This window comes from Phlebotomus papatasi, chromosome 3, assembly GCF_024763615.1.
Source record: "Phlebotomus papatasi isolate M1 chromosome 3, Ppap_2.1, whole genome shotgun sequence".
NCBI classification, from domain to species: domain Eukaryota; kingdom Metazoa; phylum Arthropoda; class Insecta; order Diptera; family Psychodidae; genus Phlebotomus; species Phlebotomus papatasi.
Genome location: NC_077224.1, coordinates 76,899,386 through 76,922,006, shown reverse-complemented (window position 1 = coordinate 76,922,006; position 22,621 = coordinate 76,899,386). Strand labels below are relative to the sequence as shown.

The 22,621-nt window shown below is 32.2% G+C and overlaps 2 protein-coding genes across 17 annotated transcripts in view; one reads left to right on the top strand and one right to left on the bottom strand.

Moving 5' to 3' along the window:
* The window catches only part of LOC129805841 (E3 ubiquitin-protein ligase Ubr3), a 76,783-nt gene that overhangs the window by 20,095 nt on the left and 34,067 nt on the right, over nucleotides 1-22,621 (bottom strand). For all 4 annotated transcript variants that reach the window (XM_055854045.1, XM_055854043.1, XM_055854042.1 and 1 more), the window contains exons 5-7: nucleotides 22,333-22,561; nucleotides 17,928-18,340; nucleotides 17,684-17,839 (exon numbers count right to left, since the gene is read on the bottom strand). In XM_055854045.1, coding sequence (XP_055710020.1) covers nucleotides 17,684-17,839; nucleotides 17,928-18,340; nucleotides 22,333-22,561 — 798 coding nt within the window. The remainder of the gene's footprint in view (nucleotides 1-17,683; nucleotides 17,840-17,927; nucleotides 18,341-22,332; nucleotides 22,562-22,621) is intronic.
* On the top strand, nucleotides 612-13,719 carry LOC129805843 (uncharacterized). 13 transcript variants are annotated; one of them, XM_055854049.1, is made up of 8 exons: nucleotides 618-911; nucleotides 979-1,056; nucleotides 1,206-1,526; nucleotides 1,720-2,040; nucleotides 11,532-12,029; nucleotides 12,090-12,310; nucleotides 12,478-12,852; nucleotides 12,941-13,719. In XM_055854049.1, exons 3-8 carry the CDS (start codon nucleotides 1,266-1,268, stop codon nucleotides 13,257-13,259), a joined length of 1,995 nt encoding a protein of 664 aa, XP_055710024.1. In that variant the 5' UTR covers nucleotides 618-911; nucleotides 979-1,056; nucleotides 1,206-1,265; the 3' UTR covers nucleotides 13,260-13,719. The 13 variants fall into 13 exon arrangements, with proteins under 13 accessions (XP_055710023.1, XP_055710024.1, XP_055710027.1 ...); XM_055854048.1 differs by having other exon boundaries at nucleotides 612-1,056; XM_055854052.1 differs by lacking the exons at nucleotides 618-911; nucleotides 979-1,056; nucleotides 1,206-1,526; nucleotides 1,720-2,040 and adding exons at nucleotides 7,471-7,766; nucleotides 9,691-10,453.

Sequence of the window (22,621 nt, the reverse complement as noted above, 5' to 3'; positions counted from 1 at the left end):
TTGAAAAATGGGTTATAAAATAAAAACAATCTCTGAGGATATCCATTCTTTTACACAAGATGATAAATATCGTCGATTGAATCAGTAATTGTGCTAACTGCATTTGCTTTACGTCTGTATTCGTTGTGAACGACACATGGCTGCGTGGAACTTAAAATGAATGCTGCGTTCACAAAGCAAATGCAGTTAGCACAGTTTCTGATCCAACAACTGACGATATACTAATATCCCTGAGCGTCTCATACTTTTTTTATTCTCATCATTCTTATGTATTTTTATGATGGAACAGAATTCTCTGTTAAAAATTCAAATTTCAACATTTAGTACACCATAACTCCAAAAATGGGCGTGGCTTAAAAATATTCCTCAAAGAAATCTACATGAGACGTTTATTATTACTTCTCGGAGTTATGAGATTTTTAAAAAAAAATTATGCTAGTCCAAATTGGTTCGTTAATTTTTTTCTTATGACTAGTTATATTATCTTATTTTTAATTCTCTTTTTAGCACGTGCCAAGTTCGACTCTGTGGCTATCGATAGTGACGATCTCAAACGATATGCAAACTCCCCCTCAGCATGGGAAAGAAGCATATTCATCAAAAGCCAGTAGCATTATTTCAAAAACATTGCTAATCGTGACTTCTGTTGGACTGTGGTTTCTTTTTAGTAAAATCCACACACAGAAAGTGTGGATAAAATCGCAGAAAACTTAAATTAATTTGCCCACCGGCTCTGACTGCCACTATTCATTTCTCTCCCTCATTTATCTTATTCTATCTCCCTCACTCCTCAACTTCAATTGTGTGTCTGTGTCATGTAATGCTTATATTCCCAAGAAGTTCAATTTAAAACTCAGCACCAATGAATGTGAATCTCACATTTGTTGATACACCATCAAACTGAACAAGTGGTGATTTTTTTTTTCGAAAAAAAAAAATAGTGGCTCTCAGTTTTTCAACTGCTCTTTCATCTTTCAGCGAAATAGACAGAACAATTGTGAAAAATGATTCTGTAATTTTCATCTAAGGAAAAAAAATAGTAAAACAATTTTCATGGTGAGTCTATCATCTGGCATTAGCTGTTTCTAACAAGGATGATTCCCTTTGTTGTTGAAGATCATCTTTTCAATTGAATTTGATTGAAAATCTCCAAGTAATGCACAAGTTATTGAAGTGAATTTCTATTTTATTATTTTTTTTTTCAGTCTATAAAGTGATTTGAAACATCTGAGAAATTCTCAAAGAGACTGATATTAGAAGAAGAAATGGCTAAAGATAGAAAATTAAGCATCTTGCTAGTCTTCACCGTGATACTCATAGGATCGTCAAATGGACTCATTGAGGATGCAATTGATGTTGCTAGGTTACTTAAGGAAGTCTTTGCTAGCGTAGCTGAAGGATGGCACCTTGTGGAACAAACAGAAATTGGTGATCAAATTGATTTGCCATTCATAAAGCACAAGCACGAAAAGATCATGTCGCGTATGACAGAGATATCCCAGCAAATTGCTAACGTGGAATTTGAGGTATGATCTTGTGAAGTGAAAAAACAGTTTAGAAGAAAAGATTAAGTGATTTATATATGTCTTTTTACAAAACTTCCTGTGCTTTCAATTGCCGTTGATGATTCATACATTTTTCTTCTCTTTACTCCCTCTCCTATATAACCCTCCTCTCTCCCTACCATGGACAAAAATGTGTAAATAACCACTACTCAAGACCATCAATACAGCCACATGGACAATTCAGAGCATCAACAGATTCGTCCACAACAGTTTTAAACTCGAATGGGCACTTCATGAGTTGAGTGATCTCATGAATATGATCACCCTTGAGGAACAAAATATGAGACAATATGCCCAACATGTGGATAAACTCGAAACAACTACCCTCATTCGCTACTCCGAATCAATTGTCTCACCCAATTCAAATTCAGTCCAAGGATGGCTGGACAGGATGCATCTTTTGGTGATGGGATCGAATGATCTCAAATCAATCGGACAAAATGGACTCTTTCAGATGATGGCACATTATGTTAAGGTATTCAACATTTCTTTACTTTCTACAACCTACTTTAAACAATATCATTGCTAAATTGCTTGTAAATTCTTTTGGATACATTCATTCATTCATTAACAGAATGGGTCAAAATATGTTGACACATTTCCCAACCCCAATTTCTCTATCTTTCACAGGCAGATCAGTGTTTGAAATAGCTCTCTACAATAAATTACTCTCTCTAAACATTCAAAAAATACATCTTAAAAGACTGATTCTTATTCTGTGATAAATGTTTTTATGGCTCCAGGACACTTTTTAGATCAGGAAAATTTCATAAAATCAAAATACACATCTCTATCTTTCTCAAAAGCTTAGCACATATCTACCCTACTCTTGTGCTTTTCTTCTTTCACTGAGAAAAATCCGAAAAAGTTAAAAAAACATTCCGGAAATGTTAATTTTACCCTGCAGTATTGATCCGAAAACGGTGTACTTTTTAAATGTATTATGGGTTAAATTTATCCTTCTTTCGTGTTGATTTTACCCTTAAGAGGTGTAAAATTAACATTAAAAAATGTTGATATATTTTTACACCCAAAAAGTGTTAAAGTTATGATGAAAAACAGTTAATCGCAGCCTCTTTTTTTCTCAGTGTTTGAACATCACACCAAATTAAATTTAGTTCAGTCCAATTTTGAACCCAAAAGAGCGCTATAGACTATTGCAAAACGATTGAGAAACGGACAAAGCAATTTTGTTTTCATGAAATTTTACTGATCCAAATTTAATTTCATTTGATATAAAACGCTATTCCAACTTCACTCTTATTGTGACGATGTGCAAATGTCAAAGATCTTAAAGCTATTTTGCATTTTAAATCTAGTCCATTAAAAATCTTAAAAACTTATAAATTATGAAAATGTTGAGAAGAATTTGTGGAAAATTAAATAGGGAAATTGTACCAAACTTCGACATAAGGAAAGGCTTTCAGGCGTCGCACGTACTCTGACTTCGAACATTTGTTATTTTACTCATATCCCTTTAATTAATCTGACCTAATATTTTTCAGGAAACGTGTGCCTCAGCACTAGCTATTAAAACATATTTCCATAGATATATCAGATTCATTAAAAAAATAAGGAGTAAATATGAAATGATCGAAGCCAGAGTGTGTGCGAAGCCTGAAAACTTTCTCCTAGTTCAGAGGTAAGCTTGAACCGTTTGAAACAGAATAAACCTCAAATAAAAATTATTCGGTTTCAAACAGTTCTTAATCACCTCTGCCATAGTTGCATGTAAGCACAAAAATTTTAACTTACTATTTTTTCGGGAGTGCTTTTTGGAACTTTTCAAAGTAGTTTGCGGTAAGATGGGGTAATTCGGAATCATGTCTATTTTCTAATTTTGAGACTTTTTAACTATTTCAGATGGTCAAAGTGAAAAAGAAAACCACAAAAAACATGACTTTACATTCGAGAGTACTTCTTCGTTGTTCATTCCTTTTACCATGTGAAACTGTTAGAAAATCTCAAAGTTCCGAATTAGACATGATTCCAAATTACGCTATCGTCCTTGTTTTCTTTAAACGTGTAATCTTAGTATATATTAAAATGAATAAAAACATAGGCATTTCTTTGGGTAATATTTCGGACACCTTGACCCTGATTCTAGTCTAGTAGTTCCTTGCATTTCCGGAAGTCTTCTAAGATCTTTTCCACATCATCACGGACGTACAGACAACACTTTATTTTCACTTTTTTTTAAATTATATAGTCTTTACAGATTAAAAAACTAAAAAAAAGATGCAATTTTGAGAAACAGGAATTTGGCAAAGGTCCCCTATATAAATTAATATTTCAGCTCCCATTTTATCTAAGAAAAATGCACATGATAATTAATGGTTTATCAACACTTTACAAGAATATTGAAAAAACTCCAATCAAAAAAATATTATTCATTCTAAAGTTAAATTAACATGTTTTTACCAGAATATTTTAAAAGTGAACTAACATGTTCTGTTGTTTTTCCTGATAACTATTTTAAGATTTGGAAACAATGACTTTTTTTTAGCTTTATTAACTTATAAAGCAGCAAAACATACTATTTACAAATAAATAAATAAATAAATAAATCTTGTAAATTGTCAAACAATCTTCATAAAAAAAAACAAATAAATAAAACAGTCGTGTAGATTGTGATAAACGAAATCACTAAAAACTTAAATCTGGGGTAAAGAAATCTCTTTAAAAAGTTCAGTAAAAAAAAAACAATGAAATTAAGCTCACAAAAAATGTACACAGATAATAAGATAAGATTGTAATGGAATTGCTTTACGGGAATATCTGTCAATTATAAAAACTATTAGAATTTAGTAATCCAGTAATATTTCTCAGATTTTGAAAAATCAATGTTTAAAATTTTGTAGAATGCATATTTACATATTTGAAACAAAATCCATTTAACTTAATTCGAGAAACTATAAATAATAACTAATCTGAATCTTATATCAAATGGTAATTAGTTTTTCTGGGTAATATAAGTATTTTAGACAGATATAAATTGATTCATAAACACTGCTTTGGGAGAGTCAATTTTGTAGCAATGAAATATTTGTGGAGCTCAGAGCAAAAATGACACATATCCTATGTTCAGAGCAAAAGACATATCTTAAACTTTAGCCAAAGGATATGTGTCATTTTTGCCCTAAGCTCCACTTGTGCTTTAACATCCACGGCCGTCTTAAGTCCAAATCTAATAATAATTTAATAATTCTAAGCCCGTGTAAGGTAATTTGTACTAATCCTTTGAAGTTAAAGTTCACAGGCTAAATACTCTCGAGGATCAGCCTTTCGCGAGGCTTTAGCGTTAACACCAAACTCCTATACGTAAAACAGTGGGATAGCTTCTGACGTTCCTCAAGCTTTCCACTTTCCAGATAAGAATTAATTTTAAAATCTATTGCGATAAATACTTTTGTTGTGAATATTTTAAGGCTAATTTATTGTGGAAAATATGAAAAAAACTAATATTACTTTCGTTTTGACTATAAGAATTCTGAGAATTTATACAATTTGTGATTTTAATTTTTAGGTAGAGTGAAAGTAACACCTATTGACATTTTAAGAACTCGTGTCAGGACCTATTGACACCCTACTCTGTACCATTTGGGATATGAAATTCGAAGATCTCTCTTTATACACTGAGAAAAAAACGGGGGTGCGATTAACTTTTTTTCCTCGTAACTTTAACACTTTTTAAGTGCAAAAATATATCAACATTTTTTAATGTTAATTTTACACGTTTTTAAGTGTAAAATTGACATGAAAAAGGTAACTTCAACCCATAATACGCCTAAAAAGCATAATATTTACAACACCGATTTCGGATCAATAATGCAGGGTAAAATTAACATTTCCGGAATGTTATTTTAACTTTTTCGGATTTCTCTCAGTGTAGGAATAGGTATACTACAGAAAAATGTCATACTACTTAAATTTTTTTAGATATATTAAATAATTTCAACATTTTGATAAAAGTGTCAATAGGGGTTCTTTGTCGAAGAGGTGTTCCTTCGACCCTACTTTGGGTATAATTTTAATAATATTCATAATAGTTTAATTGAAAAAAATCACTTATAGAATTTTCAGTAATCATAATAAATAGTGAACTAGTATGATTATACAATAGGGGCGTGGCTTATTTTTTTTTGAAGCCAGAATCCTTTAGAATTAAGTTTACAATAAAAATACAAGAGTGACTTGTTCTTACAGTATCACAGTATCCCAGTAAAACTAACTAACTCAATCTGGATGGTTAAAAAAGGATACAACGATTTCGGCTTCTCAAAAAGGGCGTGGTCTAAAATTATTTGTAGGCGGAGCTTAGTCGTAAAATTCATCATTACTTTCCTGAAAAATATAGTCTTCTTTTTTTAATGACATCATTGTAAAATTATGCCAAAAAACTGATTCATCATTCCTACCATATAACTGTAAAAACAATACCATAGCACCACAAGACTATTTTGCCAAACACTGCATTTTTACCTGCCTCTTAATCATAACCAAAATATAAAGAAAATAAATAATGGAGTTCCAGAAGGTAATATGATTCCTCTCAATAACAAATGAAAATTCATGCGAAGTTATTAGTTGTTGAATTTCAATTGTTTTGAAGAATTTTTCAAGATACATTTAAGGTATCGTATTGCCTCTTTTTTTTCTATACGCTGCTATTTTCAAATATATAAACTTTTCCTTAACCCCATAAATTATTGATTAGTTGGAGATTTGAAAAGAGCATTAATTATTATAGCTTCTTATAGTACAGAGAATTGTTAAATTGACTTCTATATAATGCTACAGTATTTTCAAATGTTGCATGCTGAAAAACATGTGCAACATTTTGACTTACGATGGTGGGGATTAATAAAAATGTATTGATGCATTACAAAATATGATATTTTATACACCACAAGTCATCGATTTTCTTAGTATTTGTTTTTTTTTTTAAATACACAGGTGGTAACAATTCTCCTTCTTATTGCTCGAACTCTCAAAGAGATATGAGCAATATAAATATTCTACCGCTTCTGACATTTTTTTTGTCTTCTTGTATTGCAAAGCAAAGGATTAGGGTTTTGCAAAAGTTTTGAAAGATTACGCGAAAATTGACATGACGGTATTTGTCCGTTTTTTGATATGTGTATCACAAGCCTAGAAGACAAACGGTATGAGATATGGGCTTAAGGTCTTTGGTGACCCCCTACAACGATTTTTTTCTTTACTTCGAAAACGACTCTAACGATTTTTTTTTTCATTTTTAAATATGTTTTGGAGATAGTCTATGTAATTCTTTTTAGTCATAGACGCTTATGATAGCAAAATTCACAATGTTGTATTTTTTATGTTTAACTTTAAATCACTCTAGGGATCCTATTTATCAATCGATTTGGTTAAGAATGGGATCAATTGAAAGGTCTTGAAATTTTCAACCTGAATGCATCGGAGGACAATTCTATGTTTTATTGGATTTTATTTGTCAATATGCTTATATTCATATTAGAGACCAAATGGTAAGAGATATCGAATTGCGGTCATCAGTGACCCCCTCCATAAGGCGATATTATCTAGATATGTTTTACTTTTTCCTTTATTCCCCCTCCAATCTCTTTCAAAACTGCGAATTCTTTGGTGTACTCTTTTGTTTACTCTTTGTGAATTCGAGCAATCTGCTAAGTAGTGTTGCTTTCTACTATTTTATTATTAGTGCAATTAAATTCTCATAATTTTTTATCGCACTTTTTATGCTCAGAAACCTTTGTGCAGTGGCATAAGTAGGGAGTAAATTGAGATTTCTAAATTCTTATTAGTGTCTCTCTGCAAATTGTCCAGACTTTATATAAATAATATGTAAATAAGTTGTCAAGTTTGGCTCTGTCCCAAGTGATTGTGGTAGTGCTTTCGTCAATTCTTTCTTGTCTACTCTCCCATACAGGCACTTTTATTAGTTGTTCACATTTTAAAAACGTCCCTCTCCCCATTTATACAATACTTTTATATATATATTTATATATATATGTGTATACAGGCGAACAAAAGAGACCTCCAACAAGAGCTCAAACGGATAACGAAATCAACAGTGATTCTCAGTATCAAAGAGGAAATCCACTGAAATACACAAATTGTGATTTTTCTCCCTTGTGCGTGATATCGAATCATCTTCTTTTATGCTAAAGATTTTCTTTGGGAAATTCCACAGTGAATGTGCATAACAATTTATATTGAAATACTTTGTTTTTCTTCCAAAGAAAAAAAAACTTTTTAAAACAAAATTCTTAGTACAAAAATCGTGTGTGAAAATATTGAGAGAATTTGTGAGCATTTTTCACTCTTTTTTCCATTTTAGTGACGCAAATAATTGTGCTTAAGAGAGAGATAATACTGTTTTAATATTAAAATAATATACCTTTTTTAAAACTGTAAATTTACATTGAAATTAATCATTCGTTGCCACAGGTGTTCTCAATCAAGGCAAATATCGCACAGTTCTTTTTATCCAACGTTTGTCACATTTGCCATTCTTTCTGTTTTCTCTTTTTTTATTTCTTCAATTCACCATCAACTTCTTGTGGCACAAATATCAATGACAACAGGAAATTCCCCAGATTATTCACCATAACTACATAATTTTCTTACTCCTGCGTCAAGTATTTTTTTATTATTTATCCAGTGAGATCGATAACAAAGATATTTGCTATTTTTCTGACGACAAATTAATTTTAAAGAGGAATTTACACAGAAAAATAAATATTTCAATCATAAATAGAATAAAAAATAAATAAAATGTGGTGCTCATTAGACCTTTAACTCTCTACGTCTGATAACATGTGCACAAATTTTTACAACACAACTGTTTAAGCTACATTAACTTTCATGCTTTTAACATGAAATATACTTTTGAAAGACAAATGCAATGCGTATAGTTAATAATTTGTTCATAAATTCCAGAGCCTTTAGGGCTTAAGATAGGGTTGATTTTATTCTTGACTTTAGTTCATATTTTAAATGAGTAAAAGTTATAGTGCTGCTCGATTTATTGCCAAAAAAGAATCTCACAAATTACAAAGAGTTGTCATATGAAAAAATGCACTTAAAGTGTGCTCACTGAGAGAAATCCGAAAGAGTTAAAATAACATTCCAGAAATGCTAATTTTACCCTGCATAATTGATCCGAAATCGGTGTAAATATTATGCGTTTTAGATGTATTATGGGTTAAAGTTACCCTTTTTCATGTTAATTTTACACTTAAAAAGGTGTAAAATTAACATTAAAAAATGTTGATATATTTTTACACCTAAAAAGCGTTAAAGTTACGAGGAAAAAAAGTTAATCGCACCCTCTTTTTCTTCTCAGAGATTGAATTTACCCTTAGGACATATTAAGCGATGTGTTAAATTTAACCTTAGAATTTAAAAATTAAAAATTTAAAGCATGTGACGCTTTCAGACAGTAATCGAACACAAAAGAAATGGTCGTTTCAACTAAATTTTACTTTTCTTAATAACATTAAATTATACAGTTAAAAACAACATGTTTAAATCATCTTTCCTCTCAGTGCGCCTGATCAACTGACTCAGCAAATAAAATAGCAATTTAACCTTTCCGAAAGAAATTAATATTGATAGATTTTCGTGATTATTGACCTTCATTTAAAAGAACAAACTGCACAAATCTCTTAAGAGACCTTCTCTCACATCTGAATAAAAAAAAACAATAATGTTCATGCAATTGCTTCACCAGGTTTTGAGACTTTCTGAAAACATCTCACTCCCTCAATTCATACTTATATTCTTCAGTTGAATTGAAACCCGTACATTTATATCATTGTACATATGAATTGCGAAAAAAAAAACAGCGAGAAAAAATGTATTATGTGAAAACATTCGATAATAATATTCTGAGAAATTTGGTGTTAAAATCTTGTTTTTTTTTTTAATTTTAATTTCCTCCTCCATCTCTCTCTCTTTTGCGCCGTTTAATAAACTTTTAGACATTCTTTTGTCAGCATTTCTCAGTTTGTATATTGTTTTTTTTTTGAATTAGCACAAGAGTACAAGTGGAAAAAGTCAATTTTTGCTCACAGTATCGCTCAATTACCTTCTCAATCTTATATAAATTTCATTTTAGACACCACCATAAAAAAATAATGCTTAGAATTATAGTTTTTATACACGTTCACCAATGTACAATAAATAACAATCAGAGCTCATAACTATTTTTCAAAGTGGAGACAAAATACGAAAACAGGAGAAACAAATTAGGCAAATATAATAAACTTGGAGAGTGATTATAGCATCACCAATCAGTGTCGCCAGAAAAAGTGTTGACAATGTGTCATAGTGAAGTGAATTAAGAGACAGTTTATCATAAGGATCGCACATAGAAGCTCTTCACAATGAGGTGGATAAATATATGTACAGTTTTTGCAATAATCGTGGGATTAAGTGGTGTTTTGGGTGGCAAAGGCTGCACAGTAATTGACAAACTCCGTGAATACTATCTCACAATTGAAGATGAATCATGGAAAATTGTAAATCGTGGCAGTGGTATCTATCATCCTGACAAAATTCTTCATCCCATCTACAAAATGTACCGAATGTTTGCCCTTCAAAATATCACACAAGCAATGGAAGATTATGAATTGGTATCATTAGATCGGATCTACGAATGGAAATTACTTGAGAGAGATCTTATGAGTGTCAACAATCTTTTTACGGTATTCCGACAAGAATTGGAGAAACCATTACAAAATGTTGGGAGTTTTGATGAATTATCAGCAACTGATTTTGCCGATACCGTCTTCAAAGACAAACACTGGCCTGTTCCAGAAACATTTGACCAGATTGAAAATATTATGGTTAATCAGGGCTTATATTATAAAGCTATGGTGGTAATTCATTTTTATTTTAAAATTAGTTCTTTAAGAAACTGTGATACTTGTCACTGGACATTCTTTCTGCCACATTTTCCATACTTTGCGCCACTATTGACATTCAGAGCAAAACCGAATAATTCACACTTTTAACTCATTCCAAAAAAATATATAAAGGGAGCCTGAGAAGACCGCCTTCAAGCACAAGTCTTAACGGTCACTGAATTTAAATTATTTACACTAAATCCTTTGAAATACCATATATTAACAAAGTGCATCTAGATAAGAAAAGAATTTATCACCTAGAATTCAAATAATCAAAGAGAGTGAAGGAAAATATTATCAAAATTGACGCAATGTCAAAGTTTCCATGTGTAATTTTTCAATTTCAAGTGTATTTCTTCGATTGCAAATAATTAAAAAATAAATAAATAAAAATCCCAGTTAAAAAGAAACATACTGAAATTTTAAAAGTATTTGAAGCATTTTAAAAAATTTTATTTTATATTTTCTTTATAGATTTTGCGGACACTATCAGTCAGAAATTGAATTTTACTCATAACTCTTATGAACAATTTTTTTTAAGTGTCCTTCAACAGTTCTGATTAACTTTGATCTTGAAAAATTTTATTTTTGAATGAACTAATTAAATTTTCTAATAAAAGATAAATATATTGAAAAATTATCTAGAAATAGATAATTTGGATAATTGAAACTCTCATCTGGATCAAGACTGATGCAAAAAACCAAATAGCATGAGGACATTGCTAGTCAAAAGGAGTGTCCACATGTATAGAAATTTCTCATAAAAGTTCCCACTTATGGCCATATACCAATCTGCAAAATTAAAATTAAAAAATTCAAAATTTCTTTTCGCTGTTTCTTAAAGAAAAACAAAAACAATTGAAACTGGAAAAATTTCGTTTAATTAGTACTAAAAATTGAGTGAATAGGAAAAATCTTGTTTATAGCGCGGAAAAAAAACTTCACTCTCATTTCACAATAGCTATTTGCCAAGTATTATATATTTCTTTCACTGTTGGTTTTTTTCTTTTCTTTTTTTTTCTTGCTCGCATGTCATCGACATTGAACACAGGAAGTAAAAGATCAAGTATGCTCAAGTCAGAAGGCTGCACAGCAAGTGATCTATCAGATGTACACTGCCATTTCTCTGACAGAACTCAAGGGTTATGCAATGATGCAATTTTCCTGGATGCTCCTAAAGACATTCGGAAAGGGCAATTACACACAAGAACCCCAATTGATGCGTCAACGTTTTGAAAATCGCACAGAAAAGACCCAGGAACTTGTAAAGAGAGTAATGGAGCGTTCTGATCGTGAAGTCTGGCGATGTGATCCAGAAGTTCACGTTGAGGGTGAAACATACGAACAATTTACACGACTTCTTCAGGGTTACATTGAGAATGAAGTGGACATGAATACCGATGGGACATGCAAAGAAAATTGTGCTGCATACACCTTTACGCAGAGTCATGGATGCTTTAAAGATCTCTACTGTGCCCAACAACCACAATGCAAAGGACGCATCATCAATTGCACCTACGTAGATTCAGACATGTGGATCTGTCCATCGGTAAGTTTTGATAAGATATAAAAAGAATCACCGGCAATAATAAACTTTGGAATATTGCAGAAACTCCATACTAATCGTCGATATGAGTACATCAAATACGAAAATGGACGTGTCCTTGGTGAGGAAAGTACTTGCGCTCGTGGAACAACAAAAGTTGACTCTTGGTGGCGTTGGTTGTTCTGGCACTGCAGCTACTGCTTCTGCCTCTGCGACGAACAAGGCTACAAATCCGACAGATACTTCAATCTACGCGAGACTGTCTCAGACGTTGCAGAAAACAAGTAAGTTAGAGAACCAATGACGTAGACTGAACAAAAGAACTGTCAACCAATAGGAAACGTTCCTATTCAAGATGGCGGAAACTCTCTTCCATTCTATTGGTTGGTTCTTTTTCTTAATCGCCAATTGGCGCAATCTAATTGAATTCCTTCATAAATATCCATTTTAGGGTTGTAACAGGAGTTCGTTTCCGTAAAGTCAATCGTATAATGCACCTTCAAATCCAACAAGGTGAACTCCTACCACGTGGTATTATCAATGGGTCAACAGTGAATTGGAAACCAATAAATAGCTATCGACTATTGGATGCAGGCCTCAAAAATGGCGATGATTACCATACAATGGAATGGAATAAGCGTGCTATTGATCTTGATACATTGCAAGCAAAACCTGGCCATGTTGTAACAGCGGTGAAACTCCGTAACATTGGCCCAAGGGTCAATCTCGAAATTCGCGTGAATGAATTTAACTTTGAAACCGGCAAAGTGGATACCATTGGAATTTGGATATCAAATGACAATACTGAAGTTAGTGCCGAAAAGAGGTAAACCTACAACCCTTAAAGGAGGATCAATCCCTTAAGTTTAGACGAGACTCAACGCCTTACTAACTCGTTTTTTTTTCTATCACAGAACCCAAATCTTCTTGAGACAACCTAACGTCCCAACAAGAGCCAAAGCTCGATCTCAGGTTGATTCAAAATCAAATCAATTCATCGAATTCACCCATACAGATATTGATGCAGATGCAGCACAAACAACTGTACCATTTATGGATGCACAAGATGTCGTGTCGGAACCACCAGTTCCACTTTCCGGTGTTGGAATCTACCATAAAGGTCTACCTCTCTATGGTGGCTTCGTAGCACCAAAGATTATCGTTTACAACATGGCTCAGCATGTTTATACACCAAAACCCGGACAAGAAGATCTCTGGGATACATATGGATAGACTTAAATGTCAACCTTCAAAATTATATACAATAACACAACAGAAAATATATTTAAGTCTCATATTTAAGAGCAAACAAAAAAGAAACTATCCAATAAGATTTTTTTGTAATGCAATTTATCCGAAACATCTCTGCCAAATTGGTTAAAATTGTTACAGTGAGTGGGTTTGCCTTTGAAAAGTTTGCCAAAAAAAAATGTTAAATATTAATTTAAAGAACATTCCCACGAAACATTTTTGCTGAATATTCTCATTCTAAAAAGTCAGCTCGACACATTTTATGTGTAAACAATAATGTTCCGGATTCTGTCTTGTATTGGTATTTGAAGCAACAACCTCAATGTGAATTATGAAAGAAATATTAAGTGTAATTTACACTTTTTTTTTAGAAGATACAACAGTGAATTTAGAAATTGTGAATATGATACAAAATAAATTAAAGAAGATTCATCACAGTGAATTTTGTAAATCTTCCTTTCGTATTTGAGTTTTTTACTGTTCAAACTCAAAGAGAGAACAATATACACTCCACTTTTTTTCGAATTTATCAAGGATTTGGAGCTTAAACGGTAAGAGATATCAAGTCTTCGGTGATCCCTAATAAAAAAAATATCTCTAGTCCTCTCGCCAAACATTATTTCCTTTTCCCTCTATATTCTCCAAAACCGTGTTTTTTGCTTTATCTCGAAAACAGCTCCTATAATTTCTGTTAATTTTGAATATTTTGGGTGTAGCCCATATAAAAATTTCGTCCGTACATCTACGACCGAAAAAATCGACATCGAATTTTCGAAGGTCAAAGTTTAACCATACTGGAGGGCCTATTTTTCAAACGATTTGTTTAAATTTGGATTCCTTGGAAAGGTCTTGAAAAATCCAATCCGGTTGAATTGGTCTCAATCGATAATGAATAAGTAAAGTAGTCGTAAGTGATTTATCTTTAATATTTCATTTTGATTTGACCAAAAGTTTGTTACCTGGCTAGAGGTCAAACGATAAGAGATATCAACTTTAAGCCTTCGATAACCCCCTCCTACCCCCATAAGTCAATATTATTCCGAAAACGGCTCCTACGATTTTTCTTTTGCTTTTGAATATGTTTTCGAAGTATCCCAGGCGAATAATTCATCCATACATACCTATGATCGAAAAAAATTTCGACATAGAATTTTCGAAGGTTTTAAATGTTTAAGTCATTTTAAGTCAAAATTATTTCAGAACTTAGTATGGATTATTGCAGGGGCCCATCAAGCTTAATAAAAAGTGAAGCTATTTTTCACTTTTCCTTGTAAAAATTTTGCAGCTATTGCACTGCGACTTAAACAAATTTGCTCGTAGTTCTTGTATAATTTTGGCGAACATAATGAAATATATATTTTTAGATAGCTTTTAATGCACAATTTCGAAATATATCAGACTGATAAGTCAATTCTCTTCAGGAAAAAATTTGCCAATAGTCATCAGTGCTTCTATGCAAAAACACATGGAAAAATGAAATGTCGAGAGGCCCCTGGATTGACACGAAAATTAAGGGAAAAATATAATTAACGGAGAGATCTATTTCGTGAGATTGAGAACTCCGTAAAGAAGAGAGACTTTGTCATGTTTTTTAGAAACATCTGTCTTTAAAAGTGTTAAAACATTGCTTAATTTTCCCTTGCCTAGAATATTTTTCCATTTACAGCTTAAGATTTCCTTTTTTTATATTTTGAATAAATTTAATTTGCACTGAGATCATTTTTTTGCCAAAATAACTGCCAAATAATATTTTGCAGACTAAAATACATTTAATTTTTTCCGTGGCATCGCATCGTGATATTGAATTAACATAAATTTCAGAAATGAGGTAAAAAGCGTGAACCACGTTTCTGGCATAACTTTCCTGAAATTATTAATGACATAAATGCACCAAGAATCACTATTAGACATATTGAATAAACACAGTTTTTTAAATAATTTTAAGCCACGCCCCCTTACATTTAGAAACTATGCGCTACTAAATTTAAAATTCAGAATTTTGAATATTTAACAAAGACTGTTTGGCTTTTAAAGCGAAATCACCATAACAATTATCAATAGTGATGAAGGCTTCAAAGATCTTGTTTATAAAAATAACAGGCCACGCCCTTAAGATGCAAAAAATACAAGAAAATACCAGAAAAATAACTAAAGTTGTTTAATGTGCTAACGAAGAATAATAATATTAATAATGTTGCGGATCTAAATATCTTAGACCATGGATTATGTGAAATTTACAGCTTAAGCTATAATTCTAGCGAGTAATAGATATGCCTGAGATTGTAACGAAAACTCGCAAAGAACCTCCTATAGGACGGACTTTTCGACAGCGACCTATGCTACGTTTCTGGAGCGAGCTACGGAGAGTCACCAGGACTAAAAAAGGTTAGTGCGAGAGGTTTGGTCCCTTAAAGGGATGTTGCAGCCATCTAAGTAACTAATAGATATGCCTTGGGTACATTTGATAAAATAGACCGCTCCAAGGACTTCCTTCTTACGCTATCATCTGTTCCTCTCTAAAGGTCGACTTATTGATTGAAATACCATTCCCTAAAGAAGCGCCTCTTGGATGCTCTTTCTAGCGCTTCTTTTCCAATTTACTTAGTTCTTGTTGGCTGCTCCTACAAGGTATGTCTCTTCATATTTTCCGGCCTGTAGGGGCCTGTGCTAGCCCGTTAGCCTTGTTAGCCTCTTTTTACCGTTGAGTGAAAATGAATTAAGGTAATTAATTTATTAAAGATCCCCTAAGCTCTTAACTTCTTTAGTAAGTTGCCATTTCCTGCAGATCATTTACAACAATTATAATGTAGAACAACATCTCGTACAGGAATTTGACCTTCAAGGCCTTCAAGTTGAAAATTACCCCTTTAAGGTCGATTGGAACACCGGTGTCCCATAAAGAAAATAATTTTGTCCTGACTACCTAAAGTTATTTTTCTCTTATGTCTGTACATAATTGTAAAGTAGAAGGTTGAAGGAATCTAGGATATTTTTTGCAAGTCTGTAGCTATTTGCTATGTAGTAAATATTTATGCTCGAAAATGGCGAATTTTTAAATTCTCAAATTCATAATTAATTTTATTTATTTTTTATACTTCCAATTTTTTTAAGCAAAACTCTTTTGACAATAAAAACCTACAATACTCATACGTAATATTTTTCATTAGAGCGAAAAATATTATTCATTGGAATTGTCAGAAGAATTATTTTAATTTTTGGGCTATTTTTGTCCCTATCGTTCATAGAAGCACAAAATATACCAAATCAGACTTTGTTGGAGTATTCAAGGTTAGATGTAAGACTTATCATTGATTATGTTTCTCAGTTTAATTTTTATTTTCGATTTTCAGCCCTTAAAAAGTGTCTTGTCACTTCTTCAATACGGGAAAGTACTCTCCCTTCGAACGTTCACGTTCATGCCTTCGAATAATGTGAAATTCTTTAATTTTTCCTATGAAACTTATACATTATTATCACAGAATTAACAATAATTGAAAATAAGCAAAGTAATATTTATTAGTAATGTGTAAGTCTCTTAAGAAAAATAAAAGAAAATTCACATTATTCGAAGGCATGAACATGATCGTTCGAAGGAGGATTACTTTCCCCTACCCATGATTTTTAGCAACCGAAAGAAGACTTGACCCCGTTACACTTGAATTCGTTAAGTTTTGCATCCAATGAAAGGGGTGGCTTATATTTAATTGGAAGGTTCAACTGTGTCTCTTCACAAAAAGGAGCAATGGAAATGGTTTCCTAAGACATTTTGTATAACTTTTTCTGTTATAACAATTGCCATTTCAAATATTTCGACTTGAGTTAGTTGTACCTTCCAAAGAGGGCGTGACTTAAAATATCTGTGGGCGGAGCTTATTCAGGAGATCTAGCTAATATCTTCCAATAGAAAATGATATTTACAAAAATTGTCAGTACAGTGAAATAATGCAAAATATTTTAATAAGCAAATCCAGTAAAAATATCGAAACAGATTTTTTTTCAGACTAAAACCTATTTTTCCATTTAATTTCAGCAGGAAATCCCATTTGATAAATTTGGAACAAAGTCACAAAAAGTATACCATGAATTTGTTTGATAATTATCATTAGAAAAAAAATTAAAGCAGACAGAGTCATCAAGAGAAATCCATTTTGGGTAAGTTATGCAAAAGAAATGTTGTCATTTAAGTAGAGTAATAAAATTTTAAAGTCAATTATCTAATACACGTTTTCCCTCCCAAAAACAGCTGAACTCTTACAAAACGATAATGTCCATTTAATGACCTAAAAATTTTTAATGCTGAGTAACTAATGTGCTTAATATTTCTGAGCCAATATATTCAGCAAAATGGGTTGAAGAAAGAGAAATATAGTGGAAGGAAGGAAAGAAATAATATGAATGAAACTCACCTGAACACGCAGAGGATGCATCATGAGAAGTGCAAGGAGATCCGGTGACGGCAGAATGTCTTTAAGTGGCATTCCCATTGTTCTAACAGCTTGACATGTGAACGCAGCAAGATATCGATGCAGTGGAAAGTGAAAAGACGCGTGCATCATTTCGCTCTGGTACAACAACAAAAAAAATAAATAAAAACATGAAGAATATAGAATTGTCTCACATAAAGTGTTGATCATGAATGAATTTTCTTACCTTTTCAATTTTTGGATGATAAAAATTAATTGCTTCTAACCAGTCTTGAAGATAGCTCACGCAAACACTCATAATCTTCTTGGCCAGATCAGCATGAGCCGAATCCCGAAGGTGTGAGATAATTGACCACATTGGATAAGCACTGGCCTCTAATTCACACGAAAAGGCAGCATAGTATGAACTTGGCTCAAATTCAACATGACTTCCCGTCTCGCGGACATTCACATTCATTCCCTGAAGCATCGAAAGGAATTGAAACCACATATCGATGAGATTGTCATCGCGCAGAAACACTAGAGCCACAGATTCATGTGACAGAACATTGTTGAAGTCCGAAACGAGTGGCCAATAGCAATGTTCCTTCATCACTCGTTTGGCACAGTCGATGACAAAGTGAAAATTCTTGTCTGGATCTGAAAATTTAATGATTTATTACAAAAAAAAAAAGATAGAAAACAAATATTTGGTAAAATTTCATTAATTTACCGAAATTTCATGAAATTTACTAAAATTTCATGAAATTTACTAAAATTTCAAGAAATTTACCAAAATTGCAAAACCTAATTTATGAAATTGTTATTCTTGGGCAAAATGAGATTTATTTCCATTCCAATTTGTAAAAATTTCGCTTGAAAAACAATAAATCATGAAAAATTTCATGCAAAACAATGAAAATTTCATAAATTTCAAAACTTGGAAAATTAACGTTGCACAAGTAAAAAAAAACAGAAAATTTTTCTGTGTGAGCATATTTCATTAAAACTAATAGAAACAAAAATATTTCATGAAAAATTCAGTGATTTAACTAATTTTCAGATTAGAACTTGTTCAAAAGTCCATAAGTTCTCACAGATTCGACCCTAGAAGACTTCAAATTTCAATTTTTTTTCGTCCGTAATTTAGACAAACTCGTTTTTATGTTTTTTGTGCATGAGTAATCATATCCCAAATTCTACTGCACCTACTGAACCAATCGAACTGCATTAAAACTATAATTAAAGATATCTCAAGAATAAAAACGTATTTTTTCGTTCTCACTCTTGCATTTCACAAGAATTTTTTTAATTACTGGACTGCATTAAAAATAAAATACTCATTTTTGAAAGTTCTCCATGAAACACAATAACTTTTGAAATGATTCATTAAAAAACTGGAGAGAAGTTTGCAAAGTTTTAGCTTCAGTACGCCTTTTAGATTAGGAAAATTTAATTAAATCAAAATTTACATCCCTTTCTCAACTGTTTTGCTTATATCCATCCCACTCTTTGGCACTCTTCTTCTCCTGCGAACATCACAACAAATTCCTTTTAGTTCAATTCATTTTTGTTACTAAAAGTTAGGATGAATGAAGAAAGAGAAAGCGATGTAATTAGAGTGCCACTTTCAAAGAAATTCTCGGGACCGAAAAAAAAACCACGAATTCACTTCAGTGACACAGAAAAATAGCATACCAACAGGAGAGATCTTTGGAATAAGTTACGGTTCATAAGAAATGTATTTCAAATTTACCGCGTGAAAATATTTGCATGCATTTAGGGGCTTTTCAAAAATTATTTTATAAAATAACTCCCAATTGTAGGCAATTCGTATCAAATTCTTTCAATCCGTTTTCACTAAAGCCGGAACTCCCTGTACAGTACACTATTAAGTTATTTGATAAACGTCTGCCTCGCCTGTCTTCTGCTAAATAACTCTAGGTCTAGTGGGGTTTTTTCCGGGCCTCTACCTCTTTGACATAGGCTACCCTCTAGGGATACCCTCTAGACTGGGCCGCGGCAATGACGTGTATGCCATGGTTGTCTGTTCCTCCTGGCCCCATTAACTCTTCCCACATCGAAAAATCCCCTACCTTGGTCCTATGCAGAGTAAAATTCTCTGTCCCTCCTCCCTTTCATAATGACCAGTGTCAGCAATACGTGCCTTTTTGGCCAAGCTGACACTAATCCCTCAATATGCTTGCTCCTGTTGTCCCTTCCTCTCGCAACGACCGCCATTTTAAGGAATTGAAATTGTAATTCGCAAAATTGTAAAACTAAATCTTGGCATATACAATCTGTGATTCAGTTGTTTCTGCTGTTTGCCTGATGAGATCGGTTGTGGTGAGACGGCGACAGACGCAACCAAGTGAATGTGAATTTCATGAAATTTTCCTGATTCAAAAGGTGTGTTGGAGGAATAGGTCTAACACAAGGGGAGCACTAATGTCATAAAAACAAATTTACATGAAGAATTACAATTTCTCACGTTTTTCTAATCAACCAAATCCGTCTTGAACTTTCTTAATTTTAAATTCTTGTCATTCTCTACCTTTTTATGTTCCTCTTTTTTTGATTTTTTTATTATCACAATTGTAAAAGGGATGACCCTATTCTTGTGATTAAATAAAACAATAATAATAATAATAATAATAATAAAAAAATGATTATTTCAACGCCAATCGATAGTTTTCATTAACCCTTTAAGGACGAGAAGTTTTAAAATCGGGGGTCAAAAAATCACTTTTTCTGACTTTTTGAGCATAACATAACTTTATAAAGCCGTAGGAAAATTTTCATTTTTGGGTCACCGGTGACCCAATCGTCCTTAAAGGTTTAAACCCCATTTTTTTGCTGAATATACCATAATTCTAGGACTAACTACTCTTTAGAACTTTTTTTTTCTTTTCTTAAGCACTACAACAAATTCAATTCGGATTCAGTTTTTTCAGGATTTCAGTGTTTTTTCCTTTTGTCATCTAAAACTGTTAGGAAATCTCAAAGTTCCACAATAGACATGATTCCGAATTATCCCATCTTACCCTAAATATGAGAGAATACAGAAAAAAAATATTTTGTAAAAATGTTCAAAAATATTTGTGAATTCCTATGGGGGAGTTACGAAATGCTCATAAATCATATAACCCACAAACAAGTTCGTAAAAGTTTGTACTTTTTCACAAACATTGTTCGTAAAATGTTTTGTGTTCGTAAAGTGTTTTGTACTTTTACAAAGATTTGTTCGTAAATGTTCGTAAAATTTCGTCATTTGTTCGTATATGTTTGTTTGCTTGACGAACATTTTACGAACATTTACGAACAAATGTTTGTAAAAGTACAAAAAATGCTCGTCAAGTGATCATGTTACGAACAATGTTTGTGAAAAAAGGACAAACTTTTACAAACTTGTTTGTGGGTTATACGATTTACGAGCATTTTGTAAGTCCTCCATAGGAATTCCCAAACATTTACGAACATTTTCACAAAAAATTTTTTTTCTGTGTAGGATAAACAAGAGGTAAATTTCCCCATTGAGTTGAATTACTCGAAAACGCGTCGATTTTTTTCTTTTTTGGATTTGTTTTAGAGGTTATCTAAGCAGATATTTCATCCGTATACGTAAATACCATTAAATCGTTCCTAAAACCAGTTTTTTAATGTCAAAGGTTTAAAAGGCTCTAGCGTGTGTGTATCTTAAACAAATGTTATCATGTTTGGGCTTTTTGGAAAGGTCTTGGAATTCCTGGCAAGTCTGAAGCGGTTTCAATCGGTTCTGAACCGGTAATGAATCGATATATAACCGATGAGTAATTTTTATCAGAAGATCAATTTAATTATTCCTCACGGTAAATGTTGCGAAAGTACTTTTGAGGTATAGCATCTAAGTCACTAGTTCGAGCATTTCGCAAATCCTGGGATGCTTTGCCACTCCTTTTTGTACTAAAAAAGGACCAACTAATGCTAGTTGTTCCCTCTTAGGTTTATTCCAAAAAAAAGTATACGCACTGTTTAAAATTACAGGGACATAATTCTGACTTTAAGCAGAAAAAAAAGAAGTTTCAAAAGAAAAAAATAAATTTTTGTTTTAAATAAATTGAATACCAATAAACAAATTTCATGCATACATAAAGATATGTAATTATTCAAAACAAATAGTTTTTTTTAATGGATTCCCCGGAAACCTTGTTCAGAATGGATTGATCACCCATTTATATTGAAAGAGCAATGTATTGACACCAAATGAAAATAAATGAACAGTGAAAATGATTATTTGTGCTAGACGATGCCTTTTTCAAAGCAATAAAAATTGTAATTAAAAAAGAAAAAAATCAGTAATAAAATTTCATTGAAATTTTGAAGCCTAACCTCTGGGATTTTAGTAAATAGACATTTTTGCGACAAGAATACAAAATTACTTTGCATTTTACATTTTTGGAATGTCAAAAAGAACAATTTACAATTGGCCTAATGCTTAGCTAATTGAGGTATCCCAATTGAAATTCAAAATGTAAAAATTTGTGCAAATAATTGTAGAAATTGGTCAATAAAAAGTGACTTTAAATAAAATTAAATTGCAAATAAAAAAAAGGAATAAAAATGTTTTTTTTTTCTGACTTTTTTTTTGTTGTCAGTTTATTCTAGAAACTTACCATGAAGAGTGTTGAGAATGAGAATTTTGGACATCATCAATTTGAGACTAATTATCATAACATGAAGTAAGCTCAATTCCTCCACCATTTTCAGTGCTAGACTCTCATTAGAGAACAATTGTACACTCATGTGCACAACTCTATTGCTTAATGTGTCTGGATCTTTGGACATTTCCAGCACACTGGGAATTCGGCTATAATGCATCACAAAGGTCCGCGTCAAGTGTTCCTGCAATTATCATTAATATTGAAAATCTTTAAATTCCTTCTACAATGTTTCATTATTTGT